This window comes from Rattus norvegicus, chromosome 4 (genome assembly GCF_021556685.1).
Source record: "Rattus norvegicus strain SHRSP/BbbUtx chromosome 4, alternate assembly SHRSP_T2T, whole genome shotgun sequence".
Classification (NCBI taxonomy): domain Eukaryota; kingdom Metazoa; phylum Chordata; class Mammalia; order Rodentia; family Muridae; genus Rattus; species Rattus norvegicus.
This window is the reverse complement of record NC_141537.1, coordinates 10,800,289-10,825,083: the sequence shown is the minus strand read 5'-3', so window position 1 is coordinate 10,825,083 and position 24,795 is coordinate 10,800,289. Positions and strand designations below refer to the sequence as shown.

Sequence of the window (24,795 nt, the reverse complement as noted above, 5' to 3'; positions counted from 1 at the left end):
TGGGAGAAACAAGTCTAAGTTCTCCTGTATCTGTATTTCTCACAGCGGTAAATGCGTTTGTGCTAGATGTTGGCCTCTATTTCTTTGACTATCTTATTTCGATAGTCTACTTTTCGCCATCATGTAGCGTCTTGCTGTGGAGACAGACCATCATTGTTCGACTCCTCCCCCATTCACAAGGATTGAATTGTCTGCAATCGATCTGTTGAGAGGCCCTAGAAGCAATGGCACCCCAGCGGCAGGCAGCATTGGCAGGGCCACGGCCTTCTTCCTAAGTGTTGTTTACCACCATCAGTAATGAAGTGGCTAACGCTGTTATGCCACCAGACAGTCACGAGATGGCCAAAACATTACTTGGAGAAGAGACTCAGTCCAGGGCAGGAAGTAAGATAAGGCAACAATTCTAGCAGTGTTTACAATATTGTGGGGACAGTCAAAAGACCCAGGAGCCATGTGATGGGGCTCCAGCTGGACAAGTCTCAGACAGTGTGAGCATCAGAATAGGCTAATGGAGCATTTTAACTCATTTCCTAAAAAGCCAATCTCCAAGTCCAGACATACACGCATACACATAAAAACATGCATACATACAAGCATACATGAGCACATATGTACACATGCATATACACACCGGCACCCATTCATGCATGCACATGCATACACATACACATGTTTGTACATACATGGGTACCACATATACATATATACATAACACATATATCCATGCATGCATACGTGTATATAAGCATGCACACACACATATATTCACATGCATACGCACACAGACACACATGTATGCGTGCACATATACACATATATTCACACAGGAAAGATGGTAGATCTTTTCCTGAGAAAGACTCCCTTTCCAACCAGCTCATGTGGAATTAGTGATGAATTAGAATATTACTCTTTGGCGGCCATCACAGCCATAATTCAGGCAAGAGACACTGATGGCCGCTAAAAGTAACAGGTGAAAGTTGTATGAGAATGAGGCTGTTTACATAACATTCTAAGTGCACCCTCCCCCCAGAACGCTGACTCATCACATCGAGAAACCAACCCTTTATTAAAAGGAGAGAGAGCCTCACTGTGGACAGCCCCAGCCCCACATCAGGGATCCTATGACCAGGAAGGTGCTGGAACAGCCAGCTGTGAGGCCCTAGCTCAAGCAAGCAGCCTGTGGCTTGCCTGCCAACAGCTAACCCAGCATCTGATCATGAGGAAGTGCTGGGCACACCCAGGGTGAGGGCAGCCACACAATAGCTGGCCTGTGGCCTGGACACACTGGGCAAGCGCTGAGGTAATGGAAGCTGTGGGAAGCCGTGGGACAGAAGAGAAACGGCCACAGACTGGGTCATGTCTGGGGTGCTTCCAAAAAGCATGTCATTAAGACAACTTGCTGAATGCGAACAGAGCCTGAAGTGGGGCTAATCACTCTGTGTTGACATTAGTTTCTGGACTTGATAGTGACACTGTGGCGATCCACCTTGTTTTCACAAAGCCAGCGGGGTTAGGCAGCAGTTCTCAACCTGTGGGTGCTGACCCCTTTGGGGTCGTACATCAGACATCCTGAATATCAGATATTTATGTTATCATTCATAACAGTAGCACAATGGCATTTATGAAGGAGCAACAAAAAGAATTTTGTGGTTGGGGTCACCGCAGCATTACGAAGGTTGAGAACCACTGGATTAGGGGGTGTTGTATCTGTAATTTACTCTCAATCATTGGGAGTCTACACGGACAAGCAGTACATGAGTGGAGGTGGGGGTGGGAGTGGGGGTAGACGGACAGATGGACAGCTATCAGAGCTAAGAAAACTTGGAGAGATGTTAGTTTTGTGAGTTGAGTGAAGAGCACCAAGAGAGCCCTTTAGATTGTCTGACAGTGTTTTAATGTGCATGTAGTATGTATATGTGTGTGTGTTGTGTGTATGTGTGAACACACACGTGTGCTTCGTGTGGGGGTGCATGTACACATGCATGAGGAGGCCAGAAGTGGATGTCAGGGGTCTTCCTCTACCCACCCTATTATTACCTTTTGTGAGAGTTTGAAGTTGTCAAAATGGAATGCTACTTTTAAAAAGGAAGTGAAAGAGACTAGGGGCATGGCATGCTTGTGTAACGTGCATAGAGCCTGGGCCTCAACCCCCAGCACCATGTACAGCATCATCTATAGTCCAGTACTCGGGAGATGGAGGTAGGTAGAAGGCCTCCATCGGAAGTTCAAGGCCGTCCTCAGCTCTGAAGTGGAGGGTTGCGTAACAACCTTGCTTCAAAATGGGGGGTGGGGACTTTAGCAGTAACGAGGTGAGGACAAAGACACTATAATTGTAATTGTCTCCAGGGCAGCTGGAGTGTACCTCAGGCAGGCTGTGTAGGACTGGAAGACTCTCAGGATTCATTCCCAACACCCACACAGCCCAGTCTGGGCTGGCAGGGACAGAGCGCCTTCTCAGGACAGGTGCGTGGTGGCCACCAGAGGGCGCCTTCCCAGAACTGCATTAGGTGCCAGGCCACATAGCTGTGCCATTTGATGGCTGCACTTTTCAGGAAACCCGGATGCCACACATACTTTCCCTTTCTTTGTGGACAGGCCGGATGAGTCACGTTTTTCAGAAGGCTGCAGACCTGCCAGCTGCCGGGATCTGGAAAGCTCCTGCTGTAGCCAGTGAGCACAGGGCCCAGGGAGGCTGGCTGGCCCAGGGTGGATGAGCTGTGGCCTCTGAGGAGGGAGCTGTGTCTGGAGTATGGGCCAGCCAGAGTAAATCTTGTTTTGTTGGGCATTGAGCAAACTCATGTTAAGCTAAATTCTGGCGTCTGAAGACACACTCAGATGGTTGGTCCAAGCCCCCTGAACAGTGTACACACGTTTCCTGTTTGCATAACCCCGTGTACCCGCCTGCAGGCCTGCCCATTCCCAGGTGGCACATGCAGCCTCCTCCCCTCACTCATCCAATCCCGACCCGTGTTTAAGCCTTGGCTCAATCTGTCTTACTGTCCCCTCTTCCTGTGTACACACTGGCATTGAGTCACTGGATCTGAGACCTCATGAAGCAGCCCTGTGGCTGCTGGGAGGGTCCTTCTAGAAGCAGCCAAGAAGGCTACAGGAGGAGAGGTGGCCTGCCTCCCAGTTAGTGGTGGCATGACACATTCTGTTCACTGCATGCTGACTTCTTGGAGAAGCACCACATTCCCCCCAAAGACGTCTCCATGAAGGGAAAAAGTGTGCCAGGGTCCCCTCCTATCATCCTGTCACAAGCTTCCTCCCCCAGGTTCTTTCTCTGGTAATACTTCAGGGAGGCTAGTGATGCCCATTCTCTGTCTCTCCAGCATCTAAACCAATGCCCAGGCCCCATGGAGTCCTCTGAAAGCTAACAGCGAAAGTGCACCATCCAAGACCCACAGAGATGTCCCAGGTACACACCAAACACATGGCACGGAAGGAAGCATGCCAGGCGTGCCCGAGACTTGGGCTTCTGTCAGTGAAGGGTGGGTGTGCAATTCTCCATTACCGACGGACTGCTGCTCCTGTCTCAGGTGCTGGGAGGAACTCAATGGATCTATCACCGAGACCCAGTAACATGGCCCCCATGACGTGGCCCTGCGGCCATTTGATGCCCTCTATATACCGTGTGTTCTCTCATCTACTCCTTGCTCTTCTGTTTCCCAGAGGGGGTGGGGCTTTGTTTCTAACCTCTGGGTCAACTCCCAGGTTCCTGTGGCTATATCTCAGCTTTTTTTACCTCACGGCCGTAAGGCCACATGACTGTAGCCATCTAAGTCTGGACTGAGCCCGTCTGTTCTCAGTACACACCAGTTCCACTTTCCCTTGGGACCCTGACTGGCAGGAGGTGAGAAAGGAAGGTGTTTTTAGGAGGTGCCAGAGGGCAGTCTGCAGAGCTACCAGCCATGCTGCTAGACCTCGGGGCTGGAGGAGCAAACTCCTCCAGTTTAGACCTAGCCCTTTGGTTCCTGCTCTGCACTTGTGGACAATGGCCCATTGATCCACATAGGCTGCCCCACTGCCCCGGGGTTTGTTCTGCAGGGCAAGCCGGGGCAGGGCCGCCTCAGCCCAGGGGAAGCCCTTGGCATGTAAATTGTAGACTTGGAGACTCCAAATTGAAGCCTTGAAAGCTGGGGTGCATTCTTCCCTGCGCTGCACAAAACCTTCAGCATTTTATGGGAAAACAGACTTTTATTTGAAAAATAAACTCCCAGTTGCTGTGTTATAAAAGAAGGGCTGTCTGGGAACCAATGCCCCAGTGGTGTGAAAGGGGCCAAAGTCTTAAGTTAAATAAACTCCTCGGCAAGCTCATTTGAATTTCAAAGGTAAAGATCCACACTCAGCAAGGGGGGAACTTCAGTCTTTCTACCTAGGACGACACAGGACCCTCAGGGTCCCGGCAGGACTGGAACATCTAACCACACACAGAGAGTAGAATTCCTGAGGAGGTCTGTATACATGGCCTCGGTCAAGACTGAGCTAAGCTAGTCTTGGAAGCCCGAGCTAGAAAGATACCGTCTACATCTCTGGCCAGGATGCATCTTGCCAGTCCCTCCATCCAGCTGACTCTTACACCCTAGCCAGACTCACTGGCAGGCATTCCAAACTCCTCGAAACTTCCCTGACCATCTAGGGTGGTATTTTCCAGACTGCGATCACTCCCTCTGCCCAGATCATAAAATCAGCTGTGCTATCTGATAAAGCTAAAATAATAGACAGAAGACATTCCAAGGGAGATCCTGTGTCATGAGAAGGGCATTCTGTACTGGATGACAACATCGTGTGCATGTGTGTCTGTGCACGTACACTCAAGGGGGCAGGGCATGTTACACGTGTGACTGTGGTATCTGGAGGCCATCGGCCCTCTCAGCTGTCCTTGAGGCACCTTTTGAGACAGCAGTCTCTCCCTGAACCTAGATCTTACCAATTAGCTTAGGCTGGCTGGCCAGCAAGCCTCAGGGGGTCCTCTAGCTTCTTCCTTCCCGAACCGAGGGGCTGTGACCACGCCCACCTGGAGTCTTTACACTGCCTCTGGGGTTTGAACTCAGGTTCTCCTACGGCATAACTGAATCACCTCCCAAAGATCTCAAACGAGTGTCTTACTGCAAACGGAAGGCCACAGCATGGCTTCATTTGCATACTTTATGCTCAGATTTTCTACAGCCTGACAGATGCAAATGGCCCAGGGGCCAGGGTGTGTTTCCCCGCCTTTTGATTTCCACCTGTCTAGCCCTGGGCTGTGTCTTCACCAGGAACAGCCTTTGTGTAATCAGAAGGTCATGGAATGTTTTTATTCCTCTTTTTCCTGGTGAGGCACAGATAAGGCCCCGAAGCTCAATGGGGCCAGTTCCGTCATAGCATCAGCGGGCATGGACCACTGCTTATTAGATGGGATTCTATGGATTGCTCAGTGGGGGCCGAGGAGCAGACCCAGTGCCAAGTCCCAATGCCACAGCCGCACGATCACGGGGGCCAGCCTCAGGCTGGCATTTGCACTCAGGCTAGCTGTAAAGTCCATCTCAGTCTAAATATCGCTGTCAGGACTGTTCTGATCTGCAGAAGGGGAAAGAAATGAGGAGTTGAGTTCTCGGACTCAGCCCAGAGGGCAGAGGTCGCTCTGGCCAGCTTTTCCTTCCAGGTTAAGGTGCCTTCTACTGTCAGCCCTGAGGCCAGAGCTCTGCTGTGGGTAGCCCTCCAATGCACTGACTGGGACTGGCTGGATGGTGGCAGCGGTAGAGTGGGTAGGACTGGGAGAGCTGGGAGAATTGTCAAGCCCAGCATGTGGTTTTCAGAGGTGAGCAAGAGAAGCCAGTCAGGAGGCAACAGACTGCAGAGGTATATGTGGTAACAGTTCAGCTCACACACGGAAGGGCTGCTCAAGACAAGCATAGTTAGGCAAGGATTTCTAGAGGAAAACAAGCCCTCTGTCAGGTCTGTCAGTCCTTCTTAGATGGTCCTCAGTCCCACGGCAGCAGCCACACAAGCTTCTGCAAAAGGCACGCCCTTCCTCTGGCCGACATCCTAGCCACCTTCCTTAATCATTCATTTAAAGAGCCCTGGGCTCCACCAGCGAGGCCCCACCCTCCTGACCTCACCTGCAGCTAGCCCTTCTCCTCGGATCGGATGGAAGAAATGTCCTACACTCTCCTGCCTTGCACGCCATCTTTGGGCTACCCATCACAGCCCTCTCTGCCTCATTCCCAACCCAGACCAAAGTCTTCCCATCAGAGAGGCTGCTCCTGACTTCCCTCCGGGACTAGCACCCCTGCACCCCCTTGATTTTCTTCACAGCACTTGACACAGCGCGTCCCGCCTGCTTCCAGGATGTCAGGGACAAGCTTGTTTGCTGTGGCCTGCCCAGGGTCTAGCAGTTAGCAGGGCCTTGTGAGGCATGGACTGAATGTCAGAGGTGTGCATCTTCTTTGTAGCTTCCTGATTCTGCTAGGACAAGACAGGAGCGGGGTCGATCAGTACAGCCTTCTTTCCTCTGTGCAGTGCAGGGAGGGCCACAGCAGCTCCTGCTCAAGATTCAGCATATGAGGTTGTAGCACCCCCTAGTGGCCACAGTGCCAAAGAGCCAGGAAATAATAGCCGGTAAGCAACGGACGGGGTCTGCACGCCCCGGACAGCGGGACCCCAGCCTTGTTCTCACCTTACACACTCCCACACTGCGTGAGTGAAGTCAGATTTAAGAAAAGGCTCAGAAAATAAAGGTGGTGCAGTGGCTGTCCCACGTGGTTAAATGTAGCATAAAGCATCTCATAGAGGCCTCAGTTCATCTCAGACGGCGTGATGAACTTTTTAGGGCTTGGTAAACAACCAGCTTGGTGAAGTGCTTGCTGTGCACATAAGAGACCCTGAGATTGATACCCGGAACACATTCTTTAAAACAGCCACATTTAGGGTGCACTGCAGTCTCAGCTCAGAGGGAGGAGATGGGGATTCCCGGGTCTCACTGGCTAACCAGAAACACCTGAGGACGAGCTTCAGGTCTATGAGACCCCAATCTCAAAAAATGAGGTGGGCATTAACTGAAAAATAATATCTAAAGTTAACCTTGGGCAGCCACATGTGTGCAGACACACAGACACAGGCATGTACACACGTATACACACAAGTACACATGCACACACATGTCATATATACATGTCACACAAACACATACACAGTCACTCTCACACACATGCACACAGGTATACACATATGTCAAAGATGCATGTTACACAAATATGTCATACACAAATCTCTCATATGTAATACTACACATCACACGTGTCACAGAGACACGCATGTACATGCATGCATATGCACACGCAGACACACCTCTCTCTCTCTCTCTCTCTCACACACACACACACACACACAGGTGAACTTTGTAAAATATAAACTAAGGTGGTAGGGAAGCACAGAGAACCCAGAAGTGTGTGAGACAAGACCTGGGCCTAAAGCCTTCCCCTCCACAAGTCTGCCTGCCGAGTTTGCCTGGCTAGTCCAAGGGACTTTGCCCAGCTGGCTGACGCACTTACTAAGGTGTCCATCAAGTGTCTTTGGCCCGTTCCTAGCCTCCTGACCTCTGCCTGGATACCTCTCTGTGTAAGAGAGCACAGCCTCCATGTCAGGGCCTATTTTTCGACCTGCTGTGTTTCTGATGAGGGAATTAAAAGTTTGTGTTCCTATGTTCCTCTCCACCCCTCCAACCTGTTTTTGGAAGGTCACCATTTGGGAGAAGAGCATGCCTTGTCCACAGCTCACCTGATGGGAGAGTGCATTCTGATGCTTTGATGGTATATATACAGGTTCTGACCCATGATAGATGGACTGGATCAGGTCGGCTCTACCTCATGCTGCCCTGGTGCCTCGATAAAGTCAAGATATGAGGAAGAGGGGCGCAGCTGTCTGTGGGCTGTCAGGGTCTGTCCCTACCTGTGCTACAGCACATACTGTGCACATGGTGGACTTTGGGTAACAAAGGGCCTAAGGAGGGTGGGGAGAAGGCAAGGGGAATGTCTTACTAGCAGAGGGCAGCATGGCCAGTGGTCAGGTGCTGTGTTGGAAATGACTCGGGGTGTCACGAAGTAAGAAGGCTTAATGCCCTGACAGTCGTGACTCGTATACAGCTGTGACGCGTATACCACACGGCGGCACTTACATGCTGGGCACAGGGAAGTTGTGTGTGTGTAGCCCTCTGGGGCCCCATAAAAGAGACACCACCAAGGACAGAGAGTTACTTAAATCAGGTCAGCAGTATGAAGGCTAGGACAAGCAGTTCACTGCTTCCCAAGAGCAAATTCCAGGGGCTGTGGGAGAGAGGCTGACTTTGCTGGGCCCACGTTTATCTAGTTCACGAGCACCTGCTGCCACCACCGAGCTTTGTGTGACAGTGTGATCTTAGCAACACTAGGAGGTGAGGTGGCACGCCTTGGGTATCTCTTGGGTTTCAAGAGAGAAAACTCTCTCTCTCTCTCTCTCTCTCTCTCTCTCTCTCTCTCTCTCTGTCTCTCTCTCTGTCTCTCTCTCTCTCTCTGTCTCTCTCTCTCTCTCTGGGGGGGTACTATCACATGCACTGTCTGGCAAAAGTAATTGACACACTTTGTGCACGTCAGTTGCCTTCTGTGCGGAGTGCTGCTGAGGTCGGGATGAGCTGGCGCTCCCCTGGGAGCTTGGGCTAATGGGTGATGTGTGAACATGACCGCTCTGTGAAGGACAATCAATCCCAACCACAAATCTGACAGACATGTGCATACAAAACAGGCAGCTCTCTAAACGGCTCAGGGCTGGCTCTAGGAAAACTAGTGACCTAGTTAGGATCATGAGGTCAAACAAGATATATGCCCCAAATTAACACCGTGTAAGCCAGCAGAACATTCACGCTTACCAAACCAATGAAAAGCATCTACCCACTTGCTACCTGTTGCCTCCTTTGTGCCCCGTGGAGAGCAAGTCCTAAGACTCAGTACTCAGTTTACAATGCCACCTATTTCTCTCATACTCCTGTCAGCCAGCTATGATGGGCCACAAGTGCTCTCTCCCTGGCCCACCTCCCGCCTGACAGGAGCTCAAGGCTCTAGGCCTCCACTCCAAACTTCTTTCTTCCTCGTCTGTGAATCATGGGCTCACTCTTGAGAGCCTGAGGTCAGTCCTCCTCCTTCTTCCTACACTGCAAGTCAGGGGGAGACCCACACTACCTAGACTCAGGGGTCTAGTGACGCCAGGACAGCCCTTTACTGTGCATGGTCACCACTTAGAGGCCCAGGGCTGTAGAGAAGAAGAACTGGAAACTGGGTAGCCTACGACAATGGGAACTCGTTCCCTCTCCCTGCAGAGGCTGGTGGTCCTGGAGGTCAGGAGTGGGCAGGGCACGCTTCCCGGGAACTCCACGGCACGGCGCTACCTTGTCTTCAGATTCTGGCACTGCGGCCATCTTTGCATTCACTGGCTCAGAGTGGTGTCACTGAGTCCTTCCTGTGTCACAGGACTTGCCCTTCACTAGTATCAGCCGCACTGCACTAGGGGTTGCCTTAGTGACATCATCAGAACTACTGACATCTGCAGTGATCCTATTTCCAAACCAGGCTGTGTTTTGAGGTACCAAGGGATGTCAACACATTATTTGGGGGTGGGGGTTGCAGTCAACCCTTAACTGTTGCTGTGAGGATGAAACTGAGCCTGAAATAAATTTAGTTTGTCCAGTTCCTCACTGGCCTTAGCCCTGTAACTTGACTTTTGTTGTCTCCCCCAACCCCACCTTCACCCCCGTCCCTTGCAGTCCTGACCCACTGGTCACTAACTATATGGCTGCACTAGGTGACTCCTAATGGTGGTGGTGAGTCAGCCCACAGGATTACGGAGTCCTGCCAGGAACCATTAAACAGGAATTTCAGACTAATTTTCATCTCCTCTCTTGGCAATACTGCATAAGTAGGAACACAATAGACCACCAAGAAAGGAAGGCATGTAGTCCACACCAGCATGGCACTGCTCAACCCTGGCATCAAGGTAGAGGGTGGCAGAATGGAGGTCTGAACCTGTCCTGCCCAGCTCCATTTACGGCAATGGAAAACCGCTTAGAGAATCCAGTTTCCTGGCAGGAGTGGGAGGGGCAGGGGTGGGCTGGGGAAAGAAATTTCTGGAAGATTTGTCTAAAGGAGTTTCAGAGACAATAATGGTGGCTGGGAACTTAGGAGAGCACAGAGGTTGGGAAGTGAGACTGAGGGAAATTCATCCAGCAGTCTGCCCATGAGACAACTTTGTCTTATTTAAAAGGGGCCAAGGGAGCTGGGGAGACGGTAATGTGCTCTCCTCACAGCCATGAGATCCTGAAAATAAAGAAAGAAGGCAGGTGCAATGGCTGTAATTCCAGCAGCGAGACAGAGGATCCCCGAGAAGCTTGCTGGCCAGCCAGCATAGTCAAATTGTGAACCCCAGGTTCAGTGAGAAACCTAGTCTCAAATACAAATGAATGAATGAATGAACTAACAATCAAATTTGGCCTCTGGTGTCCACATGCACACAGAGGGTCTCACAGGCTGAAACTGAAAGTTCAATAAAGAAGGTAAGAAATCGGATCTCAGACAAGCTCTTCAGGGAGTGAGGAGCTAGGGCTACACCGGAAAGGCAGCCTTGGGGCAACCTGTTTCCTCCTGGCACAAGGAATGGTCCAGACAGAATGTCAAAGGATTCTAAGTTCCCAGACAGCCAAGACTGGCTTCCTCCTGGAAGGAGCCCTCCTGTTTGTTCTTCAAGATGCAGCTAGAGTGCCTGCATTTCTCAGAACTCACACAAGAGCTCCACGGGAAGGGCAGGGCCCATGGAGAAAGAATCATGTGACTTGGAGAAGCACATGACCCGGAAAAGGAAGCACATGACCTGGAGAAGGAAACACATGATATAGAAGATGAAGGTCTGAGGCTGGACACTTGGAGGCCACCTGGCTGGGCTGACAGTGCACAGGGCTGATCCCTGATCTGTGCTTACTCTGGGTGCCACACAGAGTGGACGCTGGCAGCTACCAGACTCTTGTGCTGGATTTACTTCCAGGAGAAGCTGGGTCCTGGAGAAGACTCCCCTGTAAGGCGCATGTGCTGCTCCGATAGCCCAGCCCCTTCAACCTTGGCTGTGGAAGAGGGGTCACAGCATGAGAATATGTGGAGGACCTGAACCCCCTACCTCCTCAGTCAGGACGTTAAAACTCCAAAACATAATGCACTGTCTATGTGGGCTGGCTGCTGGTGTTGTCTTTTGTTTAAAAAGGCATGCACGAGAGTGTGCCTGTGCCTATGTGTGCGCATGCGTGCATGCCTTCCTGTGTGTGTGTGTGTGTGTGTGCGTGTGTGTGTGTGTGTATGTGTGTGTGTGTGTGTGTGTGTGTGTGTTTGCCATGGGTATACAGGTGCCCCTAGTGACCAGCAAGGGGTGTCAAAGACCCTGGCCCTGGAGTTATGGAGGAGTGTAAGCTGCCCCATGTGTGCTGAAAAGTCGAGCTTGGGTCCTGAGGGAGAGCAGCAAGCACTTTGACTGCTGAGCCATCTCCTCATCCCACTGTTGGTGAGCCATCAGCAATGGCTGTTTCTCTAGGCTGTCCTGTTAACCAAGGGGCTGGCACCTGTGACAGGCCTCCCTCACACTGGTGGACAGCCTGTGCCATGAGAACCTTGACCTCCCCACCCTCTTCTTCCCACCAGTTCTGGGCTCTGGCTTGTGGTTCTCATCCAGTTCCAGTCCAGTCCTACCTGAGAGCCCCACCTGCCCCTGACCTGGAGTTCTAACCCACCCTGAGCCTGTCTCCGAAAGGCCATCAAAGCTCCGTGGATGGGCTGCCCCGCTCAGCGGTCCTGCCCACAGCCTATGCTGAGGCTGGGTGACGAGCCTTCCACTGGCTTCGCTCATTTTGTTTTCCCTTCACCTTTTAACAGAAACAGGAGTCCCACATGGGAGCACACACCTGTCATTTCAGCACTCAGGAGGCTGAGGCAGGAGGACCATGAGTTGCTGCGGTAGGATACACACTGTTGCAAAGCCAAAACAAATGACAACACCAAAAAACAAAGAAGACATTTCCCCTGGTAGGAGAAGACAGATCCAGCCACGCAAAGGAGACAAAACTAAAGTCAAACATCAGAAATGCCAGTCCTAGCTGGTGCTGCGGCCGTGGCCGTGGCTGGCAGTCTGGTGGGGAAATTTGGAACCCAAATTTATGTAGTTCTCAAAACCTCAGATGTGGCCTTGTTTGGATTTAGTCACTGTTAAGCATTCGGTCTAAGCTCCACCCCCACAGTTACCTGGCAACAGCCAGGTGTGCCTGATACTGTAAAAGGGGCTGCTTGCCCCTCCTCACTCTCTTGCTCCCTCTTGCTCTTACCCTCTTTCCCCTTTGTCCCTTCTCTCCCCATTCCCTTCCTCCCTTCTCTCTACATGCTCATGGCTGGCCTCTACTCCTCTCCTCTCCTCTCCTCTCCTCTCCTCTCCTCTCCTCTCCTCTCCTCTCCTCTCCTCTCCTCTCCTCTCCTCTCCTCTCCTTCCCCTCCCCATCCTCTCTCTCTCTCTCTCTCTCTCTCTCTCTCTCTCTCTCTCTCTCTCTGCCTTTCTCTGCCCCTACTACCCTCTTAACTTCCTTCCCTACGCCCTAAATAAACTCTATTCTATTCTACACAGTCGTGGGGCTGGTCCCTCAGGGAGAAGGGATGTCTCAGCATGGGCCTGCTGAGGCACCCCCTTTCCTCAGGCCTCCATAGAACATACCCCTCTCTTTATCTTTTCATAAACACAACATTCCGGAGCATATCCTTTCTTTATCCTTTTATATGTACAACGGTCCCTGCGGATGTGATTACTTGAGGTGGGATTATTTTAGGGTAGGGCAGCCCTTCCCCTCATGAGACCACTACTCTTTTAAGGAAGGAAGGCACACTTGCAGGGGAGAGGGGCCACACCGCAATGGAGATGGCATGTTAGTTACACACGGGACGCTGTGCCACAGCACAGGGCAGAACAACGAAAGGTGGGAAATCTTACTTCAGCTCATGTTTTCAAAGGTTCCAGTCAGCCGTGGTGGGGAGGGCCTGAGGTCAAGTTCTTGGAACAGGAGCAGGGAGTGGTGGCTCCTCGCATGAGTCTGGAGGGCATCTAGAACCAGGGCTGGGTTATCATATTCAGAGCCTGAGACCGACTTCTCTCAGCTGAACCCGAAGGGCCCACAGCCTCCCAAGCTACGCTGCCAGCTAGGAAGCAAGTGCCCAGAGTGGGGACATTTCAGATCCAAACTGTCACAGAGATTGGGGTACGGGGGTCTTGGAAGTCGGCCGCAGGCCTGGGACACATCTTCCCCTGGCAGACACATCTATGCATGTTTCGGCCAGCACCTTGATGGCAGCTCTAGATGGCGCGGGTTTGTGTCTGCCCACGGGGTCTATCGCCAAGCCTTAGGCATCCTCACTTTGCTACTCAGGTACACTATGGAAGGAGTCAAGGACACAACCCAGGGGGTTTTTTGGTTGAATCAAACAAACAAGCAAGCCATACATTCACCCGGGAGCTGCGGTATCCCCTCTCTTCCTGAATCCTGAGCTGCGCTGAGTCCTTTTTAAAATCTAGATATGCCAACCCCACCTCCCTCAATAAACTGTCTTCCCTGTTTAAAAATCCAGAAGTGAAGCTATATGCAATGGTGCTTGCCCATGATCCCAGCATGTAGACAGCAGGGGGAATTAGATTATGCTGAGGCTACCCTGGGCTACATAGCTATTTAGAGGCCAACCTGGGCAACATAGGAAGACCTACTTTCAAAAACAAAGCCACAGTAGGGTGACAGCACAAGAATGGGGACCAAAAACAGCTTCAGAAACAAGGCACGACACACCCCAAGGTCCTTTTGTACCGATGTGGGTCAAAGACAACTGGCAGGCAGTACAGGCAGGAAAACTGGGCCATTTCATGATTACTGTCCACTCCAGACAAAAGTGGGGCAGCTGATCCGACGCACAGCTATTCTTGGTAAAGAGACCAGACAGGAAAGCCCTCTCAGGACTCTGGGTAATGAGCAATGCCCTTCTGGCACACCTGCACTGGACACAGGGTGCCATGGGACTGTCCCCAGAAAGCCCCTGTGAACAGGGGGATGAATTCCCGGGCAGTGAGGAGCAATGATGTTTAGGTACTTTAATCCACAAAAGGGTGCCCAAGCCTCAGGGAAAGTTCATCTATGTAGCCTCAAAGCGAGCATCATGCCCGGCCAACTGAAACTGTTCCTTTGGGCGTCCTCTCCAGACCTGCACATTGGTACCTGATGGGTTTAGGGGCTTGACGGTTCACAGGTAACAACAGCAACTGCTCTGGAGAAAGACTTGGTCTGTGAAGTTTCCCCTCATCCCAGGGGCTTCCCGGATGAAGCCAGGTCCCCCCGGTTCGACCCAATCAACTTTCATCTTTTTGTGAAGTCAGAGACATTGTATAACCCTTCCTAGGCCCAATCCACAGCTGCCTAGGAAGATGTGGGGAAGCAGCTTCTTCAGCCCGCCTGGCCTGAGCCTTGTGGAACCTTCTAGAGGACAAAAAGTGGAAGAGGCGCCATGCACTTCTGCACAGAGAGCTAGAAGAGTGATCTCTGACCAGATCTGTGTCTGTGATCCTATCCGATGCTCCTCCAATGGTGGGGAGCTGTGTACCCAGTTTTGGACACACCCTGTAGGGTGCATGTGATTCCAGCTCCATGCTGCCCACAGCTGTCTGTTTTGCTGACTTGGGACAAACCGGTACCCAGGCTTACAGAGCTCATACACTGTGTGGTGTTCGGCTCAGTACGGGCTGCAGGAGTTGGACATAGCACATGGACTGTGACTCACACAAGGCTTCTCAGAGCATGAGAAGGAGCTGAGGTGTCAGCCTCTGTCCCTGCGCCTGGGGCTAGACATCTCAGGAGTGGTTGCTGGAGGGTGAGGCTCTATGCCCCAGTCTGTAACTTGAACTTGAAGTTTGACAGTGCCCCATTCTGGCTATTCCACGTCTCTGCCTTGCCCAGGACCCTAACAAAGGGTGTTGGGGCTCTGAGGAAGTCTCCATGGGAACATAGACCCTTATGTCAGTATTTGGCAGGGGGTGAGACCTGGTCCTTAACAACAGCAGTCTTCATGTGGCATTGGGCCAGTCAGCCAGGTCAGAGCGTGCACTTCTGTGCTCACTGCAACTGCTCCTACACCAATTATGTGTGCTCCTGCACGGAGTACACAACCGAGTGCACCAAGTTCACACCGTTGTCCCCAAGTACACACCCAACTGCACCAAGTTCACACCGTCACGCCCTAAGTACACATCACATGTATGACTTGTGCTAACTCTTCCTGGGTCTCCTAGGTCTGACCTAAGTCAACTCACAGTCAGGGAACCTCATTCATCCGGCGTTCTCCTAGCTCTGCTCACATCCAACATCCTGATGCTGCCTTTGATCCTGAACGCTAGCCTGAGCTGCCTCTGCTCGGACCTCTCTCCCCTGCTTCCTGACAACACCTACCGCCAAGCTCACTTTAAAACAAGCGTTTATCTTTTAAGCTAGGCCTCGTGGCACAGGTCTGTAATCAACTCCCGGGGAAGAAGAGTCAGGACTGCAGGCTGAAAGCCTGTGTGGGCTACACAGTGGGTTCAAGGCCAGCTTTGAGACCCTATCTCAGTTTTTTTTTTTTCTCTTTTTTTCGGAGCTGGGGACCGAACCCAGGGCCTTGTGCTTGCTAGGCAAGCGCTCTACCGCTGAGCTAAATCCCCAACCCCCTTTTTTTTTCAGTTTTTTTTGAGACCCTATCTCAAAATGAAAAAGTCAAACAGGGGAGGGGATGGAGCTCAATGGGGGACATTGCTGAGCACAAACAAGGCTCTGGGCTCCAGCTTTGGGACACAACTATTCACACACACACACACACACACACACACACACACACACACCAGGAATGCCTCAGATCATGTAAAAATTTCCTTCAGCCAGTCCTTTCTAGAATGTTCAGAGGGACTGGGCCTATCACACCTCCCTTTTGGACTCCGGCTCTGGGACTGCATTTCAGGAGGACACGCCACGCAGACCGTGGGACTCTGTCACTGCAGTACTAGAGGCAAACACAGCCTTACTGTGAGTGACCCAGGCATGAGGCCACTCTGCTGAGGTCTGGTCTGCTGGTCCTCCATTTAGAGGGGCCACGTAGGGAGGACATCTGGCCCTCTCCATCTGGAGGTGCAGCCATCCACCTATACAGAATGTGTACAGGTTCTTTCTGAGGTTATTGTCACTGTTGAATGTGTGTGTGATGGGGTGGGGAGGATGCCAGGGAAGTCAGAGGACACTGTGGAGCCCGTTCCCCCTCCCCACATTTATTCAAGTTATCAGGTTGACGGCAAGAATCCAGTGTGTTTTCCTGCTGAGCCACTTGAAGCTCTTTCCCTAGACTACAGCATAATACATTTCAGGTGCAACTGTTTATGTGCCGTGCACATTGCGTTGGGCGTTACAAACAGTCCAGAGTGTTTCTAAGTATATGGACGCGCGCTGGAGAGAGGGCTCAGGAGTGAAGAGTGCCAGTTGTCCTTCCAGCGGATTTGAGGTAGGGAACACCCACATGACAGATGGCAATTGCCTGGGACTCCAGTCCTAGGGGGGACCTTCTCCCGACCTCCTCAGGCACTGCACATACACGGTAGGTAGGCTGACACGACATGCAGGCAAAACGGTCATACCCGCTAAAAAGATTACAAATGCTTTTAAAAGTATATGAAGGGATTACACAGTCTCATGCAAATGCTACGTTATTTCTATATAAGGCATTTGGGCATCTTTGGCTGTTTGGTGTTCATAGTGGATCCTGGAGCCAGCCCCTTACGGAATAGCGAGGGCCAACTGTATGTGAGAGTCGTGGGGTGTGGTCCAGCAACTGCAAGAAGTTCTCTAGGACATTCCAACGGCGGTGCTCACACCTCCTTCTCCTGACTGAGCTATGTGGCTGCAAAGCTACCTCCCGGGGAATGATGGGCGTGAGGAGCACTGCCTCAGTCACCGTGTAGTTTGTGTTTCACAGGCTCTCCGAAGGGCGGAAGAGCTGCCATCCCTGGGACACAGCTTTGGGCTACTAGGAACAATGTCCCACAGACCACTCGTGCATACAAAGCAATAAAGAAAGGGAGCTCCCATAATAACTCCTAATTCGGAAAGGCTGAAGTGTCTGCATAGCAGGTCTCACAAGACAAGAAATGCAAATGCTACTCTTGCAGTGGGAAGTTGCTTTCTGCGCTACAGGCAAACATTCTCAGAAAACTGGGGAAAAGATACGGGCAGGGAGCAAACTAGCTGTCTGTGGTAGTTTCAGTGTGGAATGTCCCTCTCAGGCTCCTGTTTGACCACATGATCCCTGGCTGTGGGGCTGTCTGGGGAAGTTGTAACATCTTTAAGAGGTAGAGCTTCACTGGAGGAAGTGAGTCACTGGGGATATTGGGGGGTGGTTGAGCCTATCTTTTTCTTTTTTTCTTAAAGCTTGGCCCTACTTGCTGTTGGCTCCCGGCTTCCTGTGTATGGACACAATGTCCCCAGCAGCCTCCTGCTTCTCCTCCATGCCTTCCTCACTGGGATAGATATCTCTATAGAACTGTTAGCCAAGCAAACCCTTTCTCCCTTAAATTGCTTCTGCCGGGATACTTCACCACAGCACTGGGAAAGAAACTGAGACACACCTACTTCACAGCTGTCCCTGGCCTTTCTTATGATCAACAGTTGCTCAAGTGACAATATCCATCCTTGGACCTCAAGTAACTTATGAGACGCTCTCGCTCCAACGCTCACACACACTTCCTTCACGTTTCTCCTCCGATCTATCCCGCCCACGTTTCCAGGTGCCCAGAGCACCAGAGAAAAGAACCCAGGACCTTCCATAAACAGCGTCAAAGGCCAGGATCCCAAACAGAGGGCCATACCAGGTAGCCCGCTGGCCACGGGTGCAGACCCACCCCGAGCACTGAAGTGAACATTTATCCTCCCAAAATCAGACTATGAACCTTAGAAAGCTTCCAGTTCATGCCACCGAGATCACCAGGCGTACCATGTGGGATAACTAGTGCAAATGGTAAGCAGCAGGCAGAAATGGACGTCACCGAAAATGAAGACTTGGCTCAGCACCAAGACACCAGGAGCTACCCTGTGGCTCTGGTGTCACTTGACCAAGCAGCTATAGGGGAAAGTCTCCCGCAGCCCAGCACCCACCTGAAACCATAGCATCAAAGTCTTACTTTTTCTGGACCGCGAGAAGAACCTGATGCCCCCGGGAGAGGTAGACGGGTTGGAGTTGGGCGAAGACTCTTTGGATGAGGAGCGGAAGATCCCACTGAAGCTCATCCGGCGTGGAGAGCGTGGAGGGGACTCCTGGTAGGAGAACGGGAACACAGTTTTGGGAGAGCCAGGGCTCATCTTGGGCCTCACAGGAGCAGACACAGGGCTGGAGGGCCGGGGCTGGGGGCCCCTGGAGAAGAGTCCTCTGGAAGGGCTGCCTGAGCTAAAGGGACTGTCCACCTGCAGAAAGACAGACAGACAGGTGAGGCCACAATGTGCCAGGCACTCTGAACTCTGCTAGAGCAGACCTATGGTTATTGTCTTTTCTTACGCTCGCTAAGCAGACAGAGAAACAACCCTGTGCCCTTCCACAGAGGTGACAAAGAAATGCTCCAATTGTCAGGCCATGGACGTCCGACCCTGGGCTGGTCAGCTCTGTCCGGGAGCCCCTGGGCACTCTGATTGGCCGTCTGACAGAGCCCTCTAGGGGACTCGAAGGTGAGGGGAGGGTGCCTAGCACCACTCCTGCCTCACTTGATCGCTCTGCAGGGATCCGTTGACTGTTCCCATAATAGCTTTTGTTCCTGAAGCCCTGCCCTTGTCTCTTTCCAGGTCCGATGACTCGCAGTGGCTCTTTGCACCCCTCCCTACACTAGGAGAAAAAGCATGAGCCTCCATGATCCAGAATGCACACGTGGGCTCGTTGGTGAGGACGCTGGTCGAGGAGGTAGCAGGATTTACTCCACGTTACTGTGGCAGGTGAGTGGCCGAGGTCACTGACAGAAGTCGGGAAAGACATGAGCAAGACCCCAAACTCCACTGATGACTCGAAGCCCCAGCTACAGTCTGAAAGAACTACCGGGCCCCACAGCATTAAGTCATGGCTCCAGCTCATAGCCGTCCAGTATCTGCTGTGTGAATGTATTCGGGGGCTTGCTTTCTGAAGTCTGGGCTCTGACCTCAGCTCTGCCCCTTACTGTGTCAGCGTGGTCCCTGGTCTTACTGTCTCTCTTTCCTTCTCTGTGACAGAAGGACAGTCCTACCCTCAGCTTGTAGGTCTAGCTGGGAGTTCACAGGGACTGATTTGCAGCAATGATATGGTGTGTGGTGACCCCTGGAGTCTGACTACTTAGTTCACTTGTGACACTGGGACCCAAGGGACCTAAGGAGACCCCAAGTCAGCAACAGAAAAGAAAGTAACTGTCATAGGTTCAGAGGACAGTGATCAAACCCTGGAAATGATGAGTGGTGGTAACCAGGGCCCTGGTCCAGAGTGGATGTGTGGACCCACCAGTAGAGGGTGCCCCTGAGAGCCAATATCAGGCATCTCAAAGACTGTTATGCTTGCCAGTGTGGGGATGACCCTTCAGTGACCACCAATTTCCTCTGTGATTGTCCACCTGACCCACAAGGAAGTGTTACATGGAGGTTCGGGACTCACTTGATAACAACTCCTTCCTCAATGGTTTCTGACAATGTGACCAGGATTTTGTAACTGAGTCACTGCCCTAGAAAGAAGTTCAAACCAACTCCCCTCCCACTTACAACGAAGGGCAGTTAGATTCCTTGCCTCTCTCTCCCATTTAGCCACCATCCCGTTTGCCTAGGAGACTCGGGATGACTTCTGAAAATAACTTTTAAGGAAAGAGGTTCTTCAGGTGATAGGCAGACTGCCACCAGGTAAGGAATGGGGAGCCAAGAGACCCTCACCTGCCGTCAAAACCACACATACCGGAAACAGGATTCCCTTAAAGCAAGTGATAAAACGAGCCAGGGTTTGGACCTGAATTTAAGCCCGGCACCATCAGTGTGGATGGATGAGTGACCGGGGCCCCCTGCATCTGTCTCTCCTCTCCTCACTAGGGTTGCTAGACTGCTTCATGGGCTACACAGATGTTGGGCTATGCCACACACAGGAGGGATGTCTAGCATGGTCCATGGTATACATGTCGGCCCAGCAGCATCATTGAGCATTAAAGAGTTCTTGATAGAGGAGAGGAGGAAGGCTGAGTTTTGGGAATGCCTCGGTTATGAGAGTTGTACATGGTACCGAGACATGGCCCCTGGCTGTGGGGGATCAAGGTGGCTCCAGAGGTAGGCAGGCACTGGCTGTCAGGCGAATGTGTGGTCCACCATTCTTCAGCTCTAGATGTCACCATGTCTGACGGCTTTGCCGCTGGCCGGGGGCAGGATGGACATCACAGAGCTGGTGAGTGCTCTAACCTCAAGGCCTGCAGCTTTGCATCACACACATCTAGAACCATTGCGGCAGTGTCCGTGGACTCAAAGGGTCAAGGCCAGGCAGAGGCCCCTGAAGACAAGCCCAGGGCACTCCTCTACGCTGTAGCTATGAGGAGGTGGTGTGCCAGTGTGCAAGAGAAGACAGAGGTAGACAGGGAAGCCGTGGTCCCCAGGAGGACACAGAACAAGGTGAAGCAGTAGCAGGAGGCAGATGAAGGGATGACAGGACAACAAGCCCACCTCCCACAGGGCCTCAGATTGGAGAAGACTCATGTCTGATGGGCAGGGTGGTAGGCAAGGTAGATGAGGCATTCTGGAGTGGGGCTGGAGAAGGAGCCAGGCCTGAGATACAGAGGGCTAATTCATGGTCTACCCAGGAGCTTATACGAGGACTAGAACTAAACGCCATAAAAGACTTGACTCTTTTGGGATTGGCAAGGAGACCTCACTGACTAGAGAAGCCATTCTATATGCAGAATTGCAGGCCCCAGGAGTTAGAAAAGGAAACTTCAGAAAACTTTCTTCTTTCTTCCCCTAAAGATGGCCAAAGAATGGAGGATGCTGGGTCCTGCATGGACTCTCCTACAGAGACCCTGAAGACGGAACCCTTCCCTGACTGTTCTGGATAAGGCTGGCAGGAGACAGCAGACCATGGGCGCCTCTAGAGCCACCAGGGATGATGGGAGCACAGGCTATTAGGCTAGCTGTAGTAAATTGATACTCTGATCAACATAACTGGATGACTGTCTGAGTACGGGTGAGCCTCCCCAGTGTGTGCCCGCTTCTCGGGAGCTAATGGAGAATAGGCACTTGGGCTCCTGAAGGCAGAGTTTCCCACACAGGGAAAATTCCATGCTTGTCAGGAAGCTGAGGCTAGGGACAGCCCCTGCCCTGGTCCTATCTGAGCTTTTCTCTTTACAAAACAGAAGAGGAAGCAGTGGGAGAGGAGCTGAGGAGGCAGCCTAGCGGGGGCTAACTTCAGGACTGACCATGAGGGTTTCAGTTTCGCAAGACAGGGTATCCATGCTCTTGAAGATGGAGGCAGAGACCATAGGTCAGAGGAGCCAGGGAGGCAGCTGGAGAGATCAGGGATGAGTCCAGCTCCTCAGGCTGGAAGAGACGAAGGCGGGAGCACTAAGTTCCCAGGACTCCTCTGTGTGCTGATCTCCAGAAGATCTAAGATCAGTCCTCAGCCAGCAATGGGCAGAGATCAAGTCATGTCCCTGGTTGGTATGTGAGAAGACATGTTCAGAGAGAGACTGTCTATCTAAGGTCACATGGAGACCGCGCGGCAAGGATCGCAGGGTCAACGCACGGAGAGGAAGCCCCGTCGCTTGCTGGGTGTTTGCTGGGCCATTTCCCAGATCCCTCTGATTAGCCCTGGCAGTGTGGCTGGCCACCCCAAGGCGACAGGCAACAGTGATTCTCCTTGGCTAGTTCTGACTCATTAGCTGGATGCCAGAGTCATGCAGTCAGCTGACCAGAGTGCTAGGCAGAGATGGTTACTACGACAAAGGACCACTACCTCTTGAGGACAGGAGACAGTGCGTAGAGAGGAGACACGGGAGTCCCATTTTCTCATTGATGATGTTCTCAGACAGCCCCTTAGGCAGTCAGAGCACCAGTGTGGGATGTGTCCTGCTCTCCCTGACAGGCAGTGCCCCCAGCCTGAGGTGCAGGACATTAAGGTCCAGAGGGGAGCATACTAGACCAGCACCAGGCAACCTGCGCTCAGGCCCAGCTCAGCCGCAAATCAGCCACGAGTGAGGCAGCCTTTTGTTTTTGTTTGCTTGTCTTTATCATCGCGATGAAGTGTCTGCAGCTAAAGGCAGTGTGTGCAAGTATGGCGCCTTGGGACAAGCTGAGGAGCAGAGATGGCGGCGAAAAACATTTCCCATCAGCCCATGGGGCGATGAGACGGCTTCTATTTAAGCCGACTTAGGGAAACGTGTCTTGAACCCTGAGTTCTCAGCTCAGCTCCATAGGCGCCCACACTTGGACAAGCGGACATGGCTGCTGACCCTCACACGGATCGCCTCAGTCATCCGATGTGCTTCCTGAGGGCAGACCCCACCGTGCCCACTGCCCTGTCCTTTTCTGGTCTACCTGGTTCTCTCACTCATGCCCTTCTGCCAGGAAAGCCCAGTAGCGTCCCTGACTCAACTTGGGCCTCTCCCATCACGTCCTCAGAAAGGGCCAGACATACGTAGAAATCTAACTAAAGCCCCCTCAGGTGTTTCTATTTTGAAAAAGATCCACGTCATGAAGAAGTGAGCAGGGTCAGAGGCATGCCCTTCTGGGGCAAAGGAGAAATTGCCTGTGGCCACCCTGTCTCCTCCTTGCTGTTGCTCACAGTAGAGCTCCCTGACAGCTGAGAGACAGTAGCACTGCACTAGTGCCAGGCCCAGAGCAGGGGCTCCCTGGGGTGGGCTCTAGGTTGTAACTAACACCCATGGGAACTTCTAGCTCCTGGCCCCAGCACCCCTCCCCATCACACAGAGCTGCTCAGGTGAGGCCCTGTCCCCCAAGCTGTAACTAGAGATTGCTAATGTGGGAGTGGAATAGTGTCCTACGTCCTGCGGTCCCTGGTCTTCTACAGTGTCTGACGCTGCACTGCCACTGTACGACAGCAACTCCTCCAGTCATTGACCCTCCTGCACAAGGCACAGAGGATGGGTTAGGCCATTTCCGAGCAAGTGTTGTAGGAAGACAAGATTACCTCGGCGATCTTTCCCTCTCAGCTGACTCTTGGTGCTCACCACAGTCTCTCTGGACTTCTGGGGCCAGGGAGATCCCCAGCTCCCTTGGAGCACCTTGGCCTTGGTTCCTAATAGGTTTTCCATGCAGGAAAGGCTATGTGAAACACAGCAGGGCAGAGGACCAGAGGACTCAGCCTGGCTACACTACAGGCTCTGAGCTTGATGGCGCCTGCCAGCCCAGGCCCCAGGCCATTTTCTGACAGCTTTTCTGGCTGGGTCACAATAACTGCTAATAAGGTTGGGTACGGCAGGGCGGGGCAGGGGACTGACTGCCAGGAGAGCCTCATGGGCCTAAACCAATTGGTTGATTCAATTGTATGTGATTCAAATGCTCAGAGAATAAACTCCCTTTTTCCAGGATGGGAACTCCCACCCTAATCTAGGCTGGGGAGCACTGGGCAGCCTCTCAGAGATGCTGCAGCCCCTCCCTGCCCCTGTACTTGTACTGGGGTCAGTGGCTGCCACTTGCCAACTGCAGGGGGAACCTGCAGGCTCCCTTGACATCCTCTTTGATGGCCACTGTGACCCCTCACCTGCCACACCCTGGCTCTGTATGGCTAATAGCCTTGAAGCAGCCAGCAAGGCAAGAGGCATTGCCCTGTGAGGGGAGCTGGCTCAAGCTGGCTCAGCCACAGCCACCACACATGCTGATGTGAGCCCCACACAAGTAAACTCAGAAGGAGGTCTCGGCCTCTGCCTGCTTTGCGGGCTTCTCAGGGGAGGTGGTGAGAAGCTTTGACAAGGGAGGTCTTACCTTCCGAGAAGAATGCTTCTCTGAGTTCTCCACATCTCCATCCAGGAGGGGCATGGCAAAGGAACTCAGGTCCTGGGGGGATGAGAGAGCACAAAGTCAAGGCCATGGACCTTTGGGCTCTGGGAGTGTACCACCTCCCTCTCCACCAGGCCTCCTAAGGTCCAGTCAGTAGGGAGACAGTCATAGGGACACTATAGGAACGAAGTAGTCTACAGACACACCGCTGCCAGACTACGGAAACAATGGAAGTGAGAAGCTGGTGTTTCTTCAGGAATCTCAGCTTCCTGAGGAAAAGGCTTTGTGCCAGCTCTGTCTCCATGAAAGAGGTGTCACATCATTCTGACGAGCTGTCAGACTGCCTTGCAAAACTCCCAGGAGCTGAGACAGTGCTGGGTTAATGCTGGGTGGACTACACCTCAGTCAGTATGACTCAAACCTCTGGCCCTCTATTCAAAATTTGAGTCTGAGAAGATGGCCTTCCAGGGTAAGGGGCGGCGTCACTGGGCCCCTCTGCTCCTCTTTGTAACTCGGCGCACTAAATGAGGACTTCCTGGCTTTCGGACACTGCTTGTCTATTCAGCTGGTATACAGACAGTGTGAGCCTAGGCCAAGGATGCCAGGCCCAGCTGCCCGCCCTGTTGCGCCCGCAGCACGGGGAACGCTTGCTTGTATCTCCATTCCCAAATGTCCAGCGGCAGCCACTCACACCCCCAGCAAGGAAGGAAGACAAAGCCACGGAGTAAAAA

General features: G+C 52.4%; 1 protein-coding gene across 10 annotated transcripts in view; it reads right to left on the bottom strand.

Moving 5' to 3' along the window:
* Positions 1-24,795, bottom strand: part of Prkag2 (protein kinase AMP-activated non-catalytic subunit gamma 2) — a 241,050-nt gene that overhangs the window by 147,426 nt on the left and 68,829 nt on the right. For 8 of the 10 annotated variants that reach the window (XR_015685707.1, XR_015685708.1, XR_015685709.1 and 5 more), the window contains 2 exon segments: positions 24,050-24,121; positions 18,256-18,535 (listed from right to left, as the gene is read on the bottom strand). Coding sequence is in view for 6 of the 10 variants with exons in the window: in XM_087658374.1 (XP_087514500.1) it covers positions 18,256-18,535; positions 24,050-24,121 (352 nt within the window). In the remaining 4 variants the exon portion in view is untranslated. 10 annotated transcript variants of the gene reach the window in all.